Below are 14,865 nucleotides of genomic sequence, written 5' to 3' on the forward strand. Positions count from 1 at the left end.
TAAAATAAGACTGGCACATTATAGCCCCAACCCGTCTGCCGAAATTATCGACTGGGTCATAGCAGCCGTGGAGGCCAACCTACTTTGCCAAAGCAGCACTGCAGCAGCCCAAGTCACAGCAACCCCAGTGGAAAAGAGAAAAGTAGCAACTGGTTAAAGTGAATGGGAAGGAGGTCAGTGGTCTACGGGATACTGGTGCTACCATGACCTTGCTCCAAAAGAATTTGGTGTCTGAGAACCAGCACACCGGAGACACTGTGGCTGTGAGAGTAGCAGAGGGCGCTGTGTTCCGCCTACCTGTTGCCCGGGTACATTTGGATTGGGGAGTGGGCTCTAGACATGTGAATGTGGGGGTCATGAAGGACTTACCAGCTGATGTTCTTCTTGGAAATGACTTGGCCCCCCTTGTTTCTGCCTACGCTCCCATGGGTCCCGCCGATGTTAACCCTGTGACTACCCGTGCCCAGATCCGTGCCGCAGAGACTGACCCACCTGCTGCTGAGCCCCAGGACGCTGAGCTCAGTAAATCTCTGTCTGCTATTGATACGTGGAAGTCCAGTTACAATGCGCTGATGAAGGAGAAGAGTCAAGTAGAGGATGAAATGGTCACTATAAACAATCACGTAATGGTGCTAGCGGGAGAAAAGAGGAGCGCAGAGGAAAAAGTGCGTTTAGAACGGGAATCTCTGCTAGACAAGCTGCACTGACAGACCCCAGTAAACACCAGCTTCAGAGTGGAACATGAAACATTAAAGACAAACTTAGCGACACTGGAGGAGAAGCTGACGCTGGCTCATAGTGAGGTGCAGCAACTCAAGGGCACCCTACGTCAGTATGAAGGGCTTGTGGATACCTATAAAGAGCAGGCCATGTGACAGACCCCTCTGTCAACCTCCCTACGGATTATGGATTCGGGCATTATGTTAAGTCACCCTGTGCCCATTATAGGTACAGGGTGCAAATCCAACAGTACTGGAGGGGTTAACCTCAGTTTTGAGTAACTGTTGTTGGAGGGGTTAACTTCAGTTTTGAGTAACTGTTTTGTCTAAGACAGTTGGAGTTGTTTTTAAACCAGAAGTAAGCAGGAGAAGGACTATAAACAAGTATCTGAGCAAAAGGACCTGATTTTAAAGAAAACACAGAGCTCTGAGAGTTGAAGGAGAGTGTCAACCAGGTGGGAGACCTGCATAACTACTGGGCATATACCCCTCAATAAAGTAGATGCTGTATTACCCTCAAGACGGAGCTTGGTCTCGTGTTTGTGGGGAAATTAACTGGATTTGTGTGTTGCTGATCTCGTATTCAGGGCATCTTTCATCTGGTATTAACCCTCAATAACAGGGTTATACCATAACAGTAGACAACCCCAAGTATTTATCTAGGCCCATTTTGGTATATTTCATGCCACCATTTCACCGCCAGATGCGATCAAATTAAAAAAAAAGTTACATTTTTCATAATTTTTGGTTTCTTACTGAAATTATTTACAAACTGCTTGTGTAATTATGGCACAAATGGTTGTAAATGCTTCTCTGGAATCCCTTTTGTTCAGAAAGAGCAGACATATATGGTTTTGGTGTTGCTTTTTGGTAATTAGAAGGCTGCTAAATGTCGCTGCGCATCACATGTGTATTATGTCTAGCAGTGAAGGGGTTAATTAGGGAGCTTGTAGGGAGCTTGCAGGGTTAATTTTAGCTTTAGTGTAGAGATCAGCCTCCCACCTGACACATCAGACCACCTGATCCCTCTCAAACAGCTTTCTTCCCTCCCCCACCCCTCAATTGTCCTCGCCATCTTAAGTACTGGCAGAAAGTCTGCCAGTACTAACATAAAAGGTTTTTTTTTTTCTTGTTTTTTTTTTGGTTTTTAAATTATTCTGCTGTGTAGGATCCCCCCTTAGCCCCCAACCTCCATGATCCTCCACAAACAACTCTCTAACCCTCCCCTCTACCTTATTGGGAGCCATCTTGGGTACTGGCAGCTGTCTGCCAGTACCCAGTTTACAATTAATTTTTTTTTTTTACTTTTTTTCTGTAGTCAAGCTTCCCCCCAATGACCAACCCCCCCACCCCCTCCCAGATCCCTTAGATGTTTTATATTTCCAATTCTCGCACCCTTTCTCCCACTTAATATGGACACAATTTTCCATAGTGTAGTGGTTCCCACCCGCTCCCACCCCGTGCACGCGCCCGCCGCCCCCGTACATGCTCGCATCCGTGCGCGGCCCCGGCGACCCCGCCCATGATCCCACCCCCCTTTTGACGCTAGATTGCATCGATGGCCGCCCACACGTCTCCCACATCGGCTCCCACCCACCAAGGATTGCGGCCATCGATTTCTGATGGAGTGAGGGCCACAGAGTGGCTCACTGCATCGGATGGCTAAGTATTGTTATTGCAGAATGCAAGGGGTTAACCTCAGTTTTGAGTAACTGTTGTTGGAAGGGTTAACTTCAGTTTTGAGTAACTGTTTTGTCTAAGATAGTTGGAGTTGTTTTTAAACCAGAAGTAAGCAGGATAAATTAACTGGATTCGTGTGTTGCTGATCCCGTATTCAGGGCATCTTTCATCTGGTATTAACCCTCAATAACAGGGTTATACCATAACAGTAGATAACCCCAAGTATTGATCTAGGCCCATTTTGGTATATTTCATGCCACCATTTCACCGCCAGATGCGATCAAATAAAAAAAAAAGTTACATTTTTCATAATTTTTGGTTTCTCACTGAAATTATTTACAAACAGCTTGTGTAATTATGGCACACATGGTTGTAAATGCTTCTCTGGAATCCCTTTTGTTCAGAAAGAGCAGACATATATGGTTTTGGTGTTGCTTTTTGGTAATTAGAAGGCTGCTAAATGTCGCTGCGCATCACACGTGTATTATGTCTAGCAGTGAAGGGGTTAATTAGAGAGCTTGTAGGGAGCTTGTAGGGTTAATTTTAGCTTTAGTGTAGTAGACAACCCAAAGTATTGATCTAGTACAATTTTGGTATATTTCATGCCACCATTTCACCACCAAATGCGATCGAATAAAAAAAATTGTTCACTTTTTCACAAAATGTAGGTTTCTCACTGAAATTATTTACAAACAGCTTGTGCAATTATGGCACAAATGGTTGTAAATGCTTCTCTGGGATCCCCTTTGTTCAGAAATAGCAGACATCTATAGCTTTGGCATTGCTTTTTGGTAATTAGATGGGCGCTAAATGCCGCTGTGCATCACACGTGTATTATGTCTAGCAGTGAAGGGGTTAATTAGGGAGCTTGTAGGGAGCTTGCAGGATTAATTTTAGCTTTAGTGTAGAGATCAGCCTCCAACCTGACACATCAGACCACCTGATCCCTCTCAAACAGCTTTCTTCCCTCCCCCACCCCTCAATTGTCCTCGCCATCTTAAGTACTGGCAGAAAGTCTGCCAGGACTAAAATAAAAGGGTTTTTTTTTTCTTTGTTTTTTTTTTTTATTTTTAAAATATTCTGCTGTGTAGGATCCCCCCTTAGCCCCCAACCTCCATGATCCTCCACAAACAACTCTCTAACCCTCCCCTCTACCTTATTGGGAGCCATCTTGGGTACTGGCAGCTGTCTGCCAGTACCCAGTTTACAATTATTATTATTTTTTTTTTTTTACTTTTTTCTGTAGTCAAGCTTCCCCCCAAAGACCAACCCCCCCACCCCCTCCCAGATCCCTTAGATGTTTTATATTTCCAATTCTCGCACCCTTTCTCCCACTTAATATGGACACAATTTTCCATAGTGTAGTGGTTCCCACCCACTCACGCCCCGTGCACGTGCCCGTCCGCCGCCCCCGTACATGCTCGCATCCATGCGCGCCCCCGGAGACCCCGCCCATGATCCCACCCCCCTTTTGACGCTAGATTGCATCGATGGCCGCCCACACATCTCCCACATCGGCTCCCACCCACCAACGATTGCGGCCATCGATTTCTGATGGAGTGAGGGCCACAGAGTGGCTCTCTGCATTGGATGGCTAAGTATTGTTATTGCAGGATGCCTCAATATCGAGGCATCACTGCAATAATCGGAAAGCGTCTGGAAGCGATCAGGATCGCTTCCAGTGCAAGTTTTACTGGCGGATGTACCAGGTAGGTCCATTGTCATTAAGTGACAATTTTTGAGTGACGTACCTGGTACATCCGTTGTCATTAAGGGGTTAATGACTGACGTCATGCAGGGTGCGTCCTCCAAAAAAATACAGTTAACGACCGAGGACGTACCCTGTACGTCGTTGGTCTTTGAAAGCGGTGGAATCGATCCTGATCACTTTCAGCTGCTTTCCTGTTATTGCAGTGATGCCTCGATATTGAGGCATCCTGCAATAACAGTTTTTAGCAGTCTGATGCAGAGAGACCCACTCTGTGGCCCTCTCTGCATTGGCCATCGTTGGCTATGTTCATTGGTGGGTGGGAGCTGACCCAGGGAGGCAGGTGGGCGGCCATCGGTGGAAGAGGGGGAGGGATCATGTGTGGATGCGTGCGCGCGCGTGGCCTCTAAATGCCACTGTGCATCACACGTGTATTATGCTAGCAGTGAAGGGGTTAATTAGGGAGCTTGTAGGGAGCTTGCAGGGTTAATTTTAGCTTTAGTGTAGAGATCAGTCTCCCACCTGACACATCAGACCCCCTGATCCCTCTCTTGTTTTTTTTTTGCTTTTTTAAATTATTCTGCTGTGTAGGATCCCCCCTTAGCCCCCAACCTCCCTGATCCTCCCCAAACAGCTCTCTAACCCTCCCCTTCTACCTTATTGGGAGCCATCTTGGTTACTGGCAGCTGTCTGCAGTACCCAGTTTACAATAAACATTTTTTTTTTTAAACTTTTTTCTCTAGTTAAGCTTCCCCCCCAAAGACCAACGTCCCAGATCTCTTAGATGTTTTATATTTCCAATTCCCACTCCCTTTCTCCCACTTAATATGGACACAATTTTCCATAGTGTAGTGGTTCCCACCCGCTCCCGCCCCGTGCAAGCGCCCGCCCGCCGCCCCCATACATGCGCACACATCCGTGCATGCCCCCGGCGACCCCGCCCACGATTCCACCCCCCTCTTGATGCTAGATTGCATCGATGGCCACCCACACGCCTCCCACATTGGCTCCCACCCACGAACGATTGAGGCCATTAATTTCTGATGCAGAGAGGGCCACAGAGTGGCTCTCTCTGCATCGGATGGCTAAGTATTGTTATTGCAGGATGCCTCGATATCGTGGCATCACTGAAATACCCGGAAAGCGTCTGGAAGCGATCAGGATCGCCTCCAGCGCTCGTTTTACTGGCGGACGTACCAGGTACATCCATTGTCATTAAGTGACAATTTCTGAGTGACGTACCTGGTACGTCCGTAGTCATTAAGGGGTTAATGACCGACATCGTGCAGGGTACGTCCTCAAAAAAAATACAGTTAACGACCGAGGACGTACCCTGTACGTCGTTGGTCTTTGAAAGCGGTGGAAGCAATCCTGATCGCTTCCAGCCACTCTCCTGTTATTGCAGTGATGCCTCAATATTGAGGCATCCTGCAATAACAGTTTTTTGCAGTCCGATGCAGAGAGAGCCACTCTGTGGCCCTCTCTGTATCGGCCATTGTTGGCTATGTTTGTTGGTGGGTGGGAGCTAATCCAGGGAGGCAGGTGGGCGGCCATCAGTGGAGGAGGGGTGCGGGATCATGTGTGGGTGCTCGTGTGCGTGCACAGTTGGGTGGGGACCCTACACTATGGAACAAGTGTAAGGAGGGACAAGGTGGGATTCGGTGGGAGAGAGGGTGGGAATAAAAAATATTAAGCGATCTGGGAGAGAGTGGGGGGTTGGGTGTTGAGGGGGGCATCTACACTACAGAAAATCATTTTATTTAAATTAAAAAAAAAAAAAAAAACATATTTGATTTCAAACTGGGTACTGGCAGACACCTGCCAGTACACAATATGGCGCACAAAAAGGCAGAGGGATGTTTCGGGGGGGATCAGGGAGGTTGGGGGCTAAGGGTGGATCCTACACAGCAGAATTATTATTATTATTTAAAAAAATATATATATTTTAGTACTGGCAGACTTTCTGCCAGTACTTAAGGTGGCGGGAACAATTGTGGGGTGGGGGAGGGAAGAGAGCTGTTTGGGAGGCATCATGGGGTGTGATGTGTCAGGTGGGAGGCTGATCTCTACACTAAAGCTAAAATTAACCCTGTAAGCTCCCTACAAGCTGCCTAATTAACCCCTTCACTGATAGACATAATACATGTGTGATGCGCAGCGGCATTTAGCGGCCTTTTAATTACCAAAAAGCAACGCCAAAGCCATATATGTCTGCTATTTCTGAACAAAGGGGATCCCAGAGAAGCATTTACAACCATTTGTGCCATAATTGCACAAGCTGTTTGTAAAAAATTTCAGTGAGAAACCAAAAGTTTGTGAAAAAGTTTGTGAAAAAGTGAACGTTTTTTTTAATTTGATCGCATTTGGCGATGAAATGATGGCATGAAATATACCAAAATGGGCCTAGATCAATACTTTCCGTTGTATACTACACTACACTAAAATTAACCCTACAAGCTCCCTAATTAACCCTTTCACTGCTGGGCATAATACACGAGTGGTGTGCAGCGGCATTTAGCGGCCTTCTAATTACCAAAAAGCAATGCCAAAGCCATATATGTCTGCTATTTCTGAACAAAGGGGATCCCAGAGAAGCATTTACAACCATTTGTGCCATAATTGCACAAGCTGTTTGTAAAAAATTTCAGTGAGAAACCAAAAGTTTGTGAAAAAGTTTGTGAAAAAGTGAACGTTTTTTTTAATTTGATCGCATTTGGCGGTGAAATGATGGCATGAAATATACCAAAATGGGCCTAGATCAATACTTTGGGTTGTCTACTACACTACACTAAAGCTAAAATTAACCCTACAAGCTCCCTAATTAACCCTTTCACTGCTGGGCATAATACACGAGTGGTGTGCAGCGGCATTTAGCGGCCTTCTAATTACCAAAAAGCAATGCCAAAGCCATATATGTCTGCTATTTCTGAACAAAGGGGATCCCAGAGAAGCATTTACAACCATTTGTGCCATAATTGCACAAGCTGTTTGTAAATAAGTTTAGTGAGAAGCCTATAATTGTGAAAAACTTTATTATTTTTTTTAATTTGATCGCATTTGGCGGTGAAATGGTGGCATGAAATATACCAAAATGGGCCTAGATCAATACTTTGGGATGTCTTCTAAAAAATAATATATACATGTCAAGGAATATTCAGGGATTCCTGAAAGATATCAGTGTTCCAATGTAACTTTGAAAAAAAGTGGTTTGGAAATAACAAAGTGCTACTTGTATTTATTGCCCTATAACTTGCAAAAAAAGCAAAGAACATGTAAACATTGGGTATTTCTAAACTCAGGACAAAGTTTAGAAACTATTTAGCATGGGTGTTTTTTGGTGGTAATAGATGTGTAACATATTTTTGGGGTCAAAGTTAGAAAAAGTGTGTTTTTTTCTATTTTTTCCTCATATTTTATAGTTTTTTTATAGTAAATTATAAGGTATGATGAAAATAATGGTATCTTTAGAAAGTGCATTTAATGGCGAGAAAAATGGTATATAATATGTGTGGGTACACTAAATGAGTAAGAGGAAAATTACAGCTAATCTCAAACACCGGAAAAAATGTAAAAATAGCCTTGGTCCCAAATGGATAGAAATGGAAAAGTGCTGTGGTCATTAAGGGGTTAACCAAAGTGCAAGATACATCCATCAAACTTTATTGATATGTCAATGCGTATCACTTCTGGATACAAGAATACGGCCACTCCAAGATGGCAGCAGGCAGTTTGATTATGTGGTGAGTAGTAAAAATGCTACTTTAATTGTACCCAGCAGTTTAATGTCCTTTTAACAAATCTATTATCAAATAAATGTAATGAAAATTCTAAAAGTGTTAGGCACAATAGTATATGTGTTTTGTAAATTACAAATAAGGTTTGGAACATATGAATTAAAGGCAAACTTTGATATTTCAAAAAGGAATCACAATTGTAAAATATATGCCTCACTTTACAACATTTAATTACAATATTCTATTTGGAAGTGGAATAAAATGATTGGAGAAAAAATGTAATTTAATCTAATTTTTTAATGTGATAGAAATTAATATTGTCTGTTCTTTGTCCTAGATGTTGGGATATGAACAATAACACTGCGCTATGGTGGGTGATTAAGGGTCCTGTTATCGGTTCAATCATGGTGAGTTTAATTTAGAGGAATATTATGAAACAGTAATGGGGAATTAATTTATAAAGCTATTAGCTAGAGCCTGTGGCAGGCATACGCTTTGTTTCAGTGCTATGTATTTCACTGGAGATGAAGTGAGACTTTTTTTTATCAATGATGAGATCACTATATCTACTCTGATACCAAATGTAATCGCAAAGGGAAGAGTTTGTATAATTTGATGTTGTATAATAGAAACCCGCACCTGTTTGTCTATTTATCTGTCTATTTATCTATCTGTCTATTTGTCTGTCTGTTTATCATATATCTGTCTGTCTATCTACTATTTATCTGTCTTTCTGTCTGTCTTCTATCTATCTATCTATCTATCTATCTGTCTATCTATCTGTCTATTTGTCTGTCTGTCTATCATACAGTATATCTGTCTTTCTGTCAGTCTATCCATCTTCTATTTATCTGTCTGTCTATCTATCTATCTATCTATCTATCTGTGTGCAGCTGGTGATCGCATGAAGAGTACAACAGTGTTGGTTATAAAAAAAATGTGGAATGAGTAATAAAGGGATTATCTATCTTTTTAAACAATAACAATTCTGTAGTAGACTGTCCCTTTAATGTAATTTCCCTATCAAATTTTGAAATAGACTGCCAATATTAATGATTAGTAATATAAAATTGCCACAATTACTGTAAAAAGAAACTTTAGTTTCAAGTAAATAAATGTGGCTTTATGATAACTTGATCAATGTATATGTCTGCAAATAGTTCAAATTACAAAAGTGTTTAATTCTGTAATTCTTTAAGTAAATTTCAACCCCTTGTACAATATTAGCAGGTAATTCCCATTCACACACCTTTTTTGTCTGCAGATCAACTTTGTACTGTTTGTTGGAATAATCATTATACTTGTGCAGAAGCTTCAATCTCCTGACATTGGAGGGAATGAATCCAGTATATATTTGTAAGTATAATACTTTCTTGGTTATATTATCATCTATAACAAATTTAAATGTTGGATTTTTGCCATCAAGGACCTTAAAACAAAATATCATAGAAAGCCTGTTATTTAGGAATGTAATTTCCTATAGTTATTCTACCTAATAACATTTTTCAATGAACTAAAATTTGATGTCAGTTACTTTGATGTTTATATTTAAAAACAGAAGCGGTACAATTAAAAATAAATCAGTGTATCCTGTAAAGACAGCCAGTGAGAGAGTGAACTGACTAATTTGTCCTGAGTTCAGCTTGTGAAAGGGACCTCTTATTGGCTGGTTCTTTTAAAGAGTTTAACGAGAGGGATGTATTATAAAAGTGAGCTTAAATCGGTATTCAGATTTCTTGACACCAAAACAATTAGCAATATTTATTTTATATATATATTAGAAAAGTACATTTGTTTTTGGGCGAATGCACATTTGTCACGAATATGGGATTTCCTAATTAATCCACCAAGATAAGGAAAGAAAATGAAAAATACTGTCAAAATTCATCAGTATTCATTTGTTTCCGCTAATTTATTTCTTTAGGATTAAAAACTTACCTTAACGCGCTGGAGAGAGCAATAACCCGATCCTCTTCTTGCCAGAGCTCCAGCCACGCTAATAGAAGGCGTTAGAGCGCTCGGCTCGCAGGAGCTGCAAGAAGAGGATCGAGTTAGCTTTTCACCTATAGATTCGAAACATTTACATTCGTTAAACAAAAACAAATATAAATGTTTAATGAAAATTATATTTTTAAAATTAAATGAAAACCAAATATTGCTGGCAACGAATATTCGGTGAAATTAATTTCCTCCTTGAATATGCAAAATGAAAATTTCCTCCAAAACTAATTTTTCTGGCCTGCACATTCCTTTTTTTTTTTTGCAGTTTTATTTGTAAACACATTTTGCACTATTTAGATTTTTTTTGTGATCTATATTAATTTGTAAGATGATGCTTCTGTCATTAAAGGGACATGAAATCCAATTTTTTTTCTTTCATAATTCAGAGAGAACATGTAATTTTAAAACACATTTCAAATTTACTTCTGTTTTCTAATTTGTTTAGTACTCTTGACATTCTTTTTTGAAAAATATACCTAGGTGGGCTCAGGAGCTGCTTATTGGTGGCTGCACATATATGCCTCATCTTATTGGCTCACCCAGTGCATTCAGCTAGCTCTCAGTAGTGCATGCTGCTTCTTAAACAAAGGATACCAAGAGAATGAAGCAAATTATGTAATAGATGTACATAGGAATGTTGTTTAACATTATATTCTCTTCCTGAATTACAAAAGAAAATTTGGGGTTTTATGTCCCTTTAATGTTTAATGTTTACACAAATTGGTACAATCGCATACATTACATGCAAAAGTCACACATTGTGGGAGTTAACCAGTATATTATATAATATAATATGAGATTTTGTAGCCAGAATTAAAGACTTACGTTTGTATTATATTGCTGTATATATGAAGTTACTCATTTGTATTTATTTATTTAATGACTTATTGTTCTCTTTCATTAAAATTTTTTGTTTTTTTAAATACAAATACATGTGTAGTATCTCCATTGTCCTGCAAAGGGCTCCATATATTATGTGTGCTGTGTTTAACTTTTTCCACCACCTTTGTTAAGCGCTCAATTAGAGCCCCCAAATATTAAAGGGACAAGAAACTCAACCTTTTTATTTCATGATTCTGTTAGAGCAAGAAATTATAAACAACTTTCATATTTACTTCTATTATTAAATTTGCTTCGTTCTCTTTGTATCTTTTGTTGAAAATCAGGGATGTAAGTTCAGGAGCCTGCATGTCTCTAGAGCAGCGGTCGTTAATGGTCCACAAGAAGATGTTGGTGGTCCTTGACACCATTAAGCAGGAATAAATCTCCTCTGATGGTGTCACCCCCGTAGTGCTGCAACTCCCTACAGTGCCTTGCTTGATATCAGTGAAAACCTACGGAGGAGGAGTTAAATTACAATCTCCCTACAAACGTTGCGTAGTACTGCACAACTTGCGTAGCTAGATTGTATTTTTAACTCCTCCCGTACGGCGCACTGCTCAGAGAAAGATGCTTCCATTATAAAGCCAGCAGAATTCTCTCTTACATTTAATTTATTTCCTTCCCTTTACCTGTCTCTTTGCAGTAGTTTTCCTAATTCCTTCACATGGACTTTTAAATATTAATTATTTTTCATTCTAATAATTTTCCCTCGCACAAAGCCATTCCACCGGAATTCCAGAAATTGCTATCCAGCAGATCAGCCATATCCCACCAGTATTATAGTAATTGCCAGTAACATCAGTCGTGCTTAGCTCACATCCATATTGGGAGCTTTCTGATATAAACTTAATTTATGACTAGGGATGGGCGAATGTGTTTATATCCGAATTCGAATGTTAGAACGAATGTTATTGTAGAAATTCGAACATCACATTCGAATTCGAATATTACATTTATAAAACAAAATTGTAGACTAGAAACAATATTTCGAATGTCACATTCGAATAGAATATCACATTCGAATTAAATGTCACATTCAAATTCGAATATTACATTTATAAAACACTATTAGACTAGAAATACTATTTCGAATTCGAATGTCACATTCGAATCAAATATCACATTCGAATTGAATATCACATTTAAAACACAGTATTAGACTAGAAATACTATTTCAAATTTGAATGTGACATTCGAATTCGAATGTAGCATTCGAATTCGAATATTACATTTATTAAACACAGTTGTAGACTAGAAATACTATTTCAAATTTGAATGTCACATTCGAATTCGAATGTCACATTCGAATTCGAATATTACATTTCGAAATTGAATGAATACATAGCTAAACATTCTATTATTCAAACGAATATTTTCGAATTTTATTGAAAAATTCGAAAAAGAAAATTCGAAAATAGAATGTTAGAATGTTATATAAACATTCGAAATTCGATTCGAACGAACGAATGTATCAAAATTCACCCATCCCTATATATGACTCAAATGTCTGTCCATGATCATAAGTAGTTTTGAATAATTCCTAACTGGGGAGGTAACTTGGAAGTCTTGTGGTCCTTTTAAACATAATTATTTTTCCCCCCACTTTCTGCTTATCTGTTTCCAGCTCATAAAATGTGTAAATATATACATAATTTAAACTTAGCTATGGTTATACTAGTTATGTACAGTGTGTGTGTGTGTGTATATATATATATATATATATATATATATATATATATATATATACACACACACACATACATACATTATAGAGGTTTGTATATTGTATAGAGGTTTGTACCTTTTAAAAAAAAATCATGTTAGTGGTCCACGGGATTCAAAATTATGAGTTTAGTGGTCCCTGAGGTCCGAAAGGTTGGCGACCCCTGCTCTAGAGCACTATATGGGAGCAGTTTTACAAGAAGATGGCAGCTAGTTCCTGACATGTACTGCTCCAGACAAAAACGTAGGTATCTCTTCAACAAATAATACCCTGGGAACTAAGAAAATTGGATAAAAGAAGTAAATTGGAAAGAAATAAAATAAATTGTATGTTCTGTCTTAATCACAAAATAACATTTGTGGGTTTCAAATCCCTTTAAGTTCTAGAACTACCACTGCTGACAAGGTTTGTTAGATAATCTCTCCGAGCCCATAGCGTTATATTGTTCTTGTTCTTCTGAGTATAATTCAGTGCTTTTTTTTATAACCAAAATATTTATACTAACTATGCTGTGAACTCTTAATTTATTCCCTTTAATAGTGTATAGACGTAAAGAGAGCAATAAAACAAACAAATGAAGTTATTTGTTCATTAGAATACATTTAATTTGTTACATGTAATTAGTTCAGTCAGTTTTGCTTTTAATTTGGTATCAGCCCTTGGAGATTTATAGATTCCTACTAAGCAAAGATATATTGTATTGAGTGCATAGCTTAGATATGAGGATAAGGTGTACATGCATTTGTACAAACCTATGTTTGTGAATCCGGCCCTGTGGCTAGTGCCATTCTTCATGCTGTTTCTTACTAATCACCTAGATTACGAGTTTTGCATTACGGTTTTTACACTGAAAAAAATGGCCATTTCAGCTTAAAAACCGTAACGCAAACCATTACAAGTCTTGTCGGTATAGCTATACTGCAAGAATTTTAGCCTGTAATGTAACATCAATCTCGCACTCAAAAAAATGAGCCAATAGAATTTCAGTAGCTCTCATCGTATTGGCTGATTTGAACAGCCAATAGGATTTCAGTAGCTCTCATCGTATTGGCTGATTTGAACAGCCAATAGGATTTCAGTAGCTCTCATCCTATTGGCTGATTTGAATTTCAAAAATCAAATCAGCCAATAGGAATGCAAGAGACGCCATTTTGAAAATGCTCCCTTGCATTGAAGATTCAATGTACGACGGTGACCATATAAGGAGGACGCTACACGCCCGATGTCTTCAAGGATGAAGATAGAAGACACCGCCGGGATGAAGATAGAAGATGAAGCCTAGATGAAGGTAGAAGATGCCGCCTGGATGGATGAAGACCTTGTTGCCTGGATGAAGACTTCTCGCCGCCTGGATGTCCGGACTTCAGAAACTGTAAGTGGATCGTCGGGGGTTAGTGTTATTTTTTTTTTACTTTTTTTGGGTGGGTTTTTTTTAGATTAGGGTTTTTTTTTTTTTTTTAAAGAGCTGAATGCCCTTTTCAAGGCAATGCCCATACAAATGCCCTTTTCAGGGCAATGGGTAGCTTAAGTTTTTGTTAGAGTTCGGTTTTTTTATTTTGGTTGGTTGGAGTGATGGGTTTTACTGTTGGGGGTCTTTGTATTTTGTTACAGGTAAAAGAGCTGATTTCCCTACAAAAGGCCCTTTTAAGGGCTATTGGTAGTTTATTGTAGGCTAGGGTTTTTTTTATTTTGGGGGGCTTTTTTATTTTTATAGGGCTAATAGTTTTTATTTTGGATAATTTTGTTTCTTTTTTTTTAATCAGAGATTTTTATTAAGGCAATTAGCAAAACAAAAGCCACATATAGGCAAGAAAACAAGTCATTTGAAGATGAACATGGCTGACAACAATAGTAAATCATGATAAATCATGATAAACATATTGAGAACAGGTATATCCTACTGTATTACTAGCATACCTCGGATATATACATTGCAAGATTTACATGGATACCTTATAATTTTATTTATTGTTTTTTACAGGATGTTACAATAGTACCTCTTTAGCAGAGTGTTCTGTCTATTAGTATGATACTTTCATCTGACATAGGTAGATTAAATATCTTAAATGAGAGACACATTGTTCCCTCGGGGAGTACTTAATGCTGATTAAAGTATAGTAGTAATGTAATAGATATTAACAAACTGTAGAATCCATTTCCTCACTTTGCAAAAAAGGTAACTCCTGTACCTAATGAGACATATAATACATAAGAGGAAAGTGAATAATGTGTAGTGGGTTAAAACTGCTAAAAAATTCACCAAAAGGGTGATCAAGACTAAATGATTCACCAAAACGAGTGAATATGAGAATACCGGGTCATATATGTTTACTTAATGAGCTGGTTATATTAAATTAAAATAATATAGGAGGAGCCATAATTATATACATAGTCTAAGGGATCTTATGGTTAAACACA

At 39.0% G+C, this 14,865-nt stretch overlaps 1 protein-coding gene across 1 annotated transcript in view; it reads left to right on the forward strand.

Moving 5' to 3' along the window:
• Positions 1-14,865, forward strand: part of ADCYAP1R1 (ADCYAP receptor type I) — a 490,746-nt gene that overhangs the window by 416,062 nt on the left and 59,819 nt on the right. Inside the window, 2 exon segments of the mRNA XM_053715660.1 lie at positions 8,179-8,248; positions 9,106-9,197. Coding sequence (XP_053571635.1) covers positions 8,179-8,248; positions 9,106-9,197 — 162 coding nt within the window.

Source organism: Bombina bombina, chromosome 5, assembly GCF_027579735.1.
Source record: "Bombina bombina isolate aBomBom1 chromosome 5, aBomBom1.pri, whole genome shotgun sequence".
NCBI lineage: Eukaryota > Metazoa > Chordata > Amphibia > Anura > Bombinatoridae > Bombina > Bombina bombina.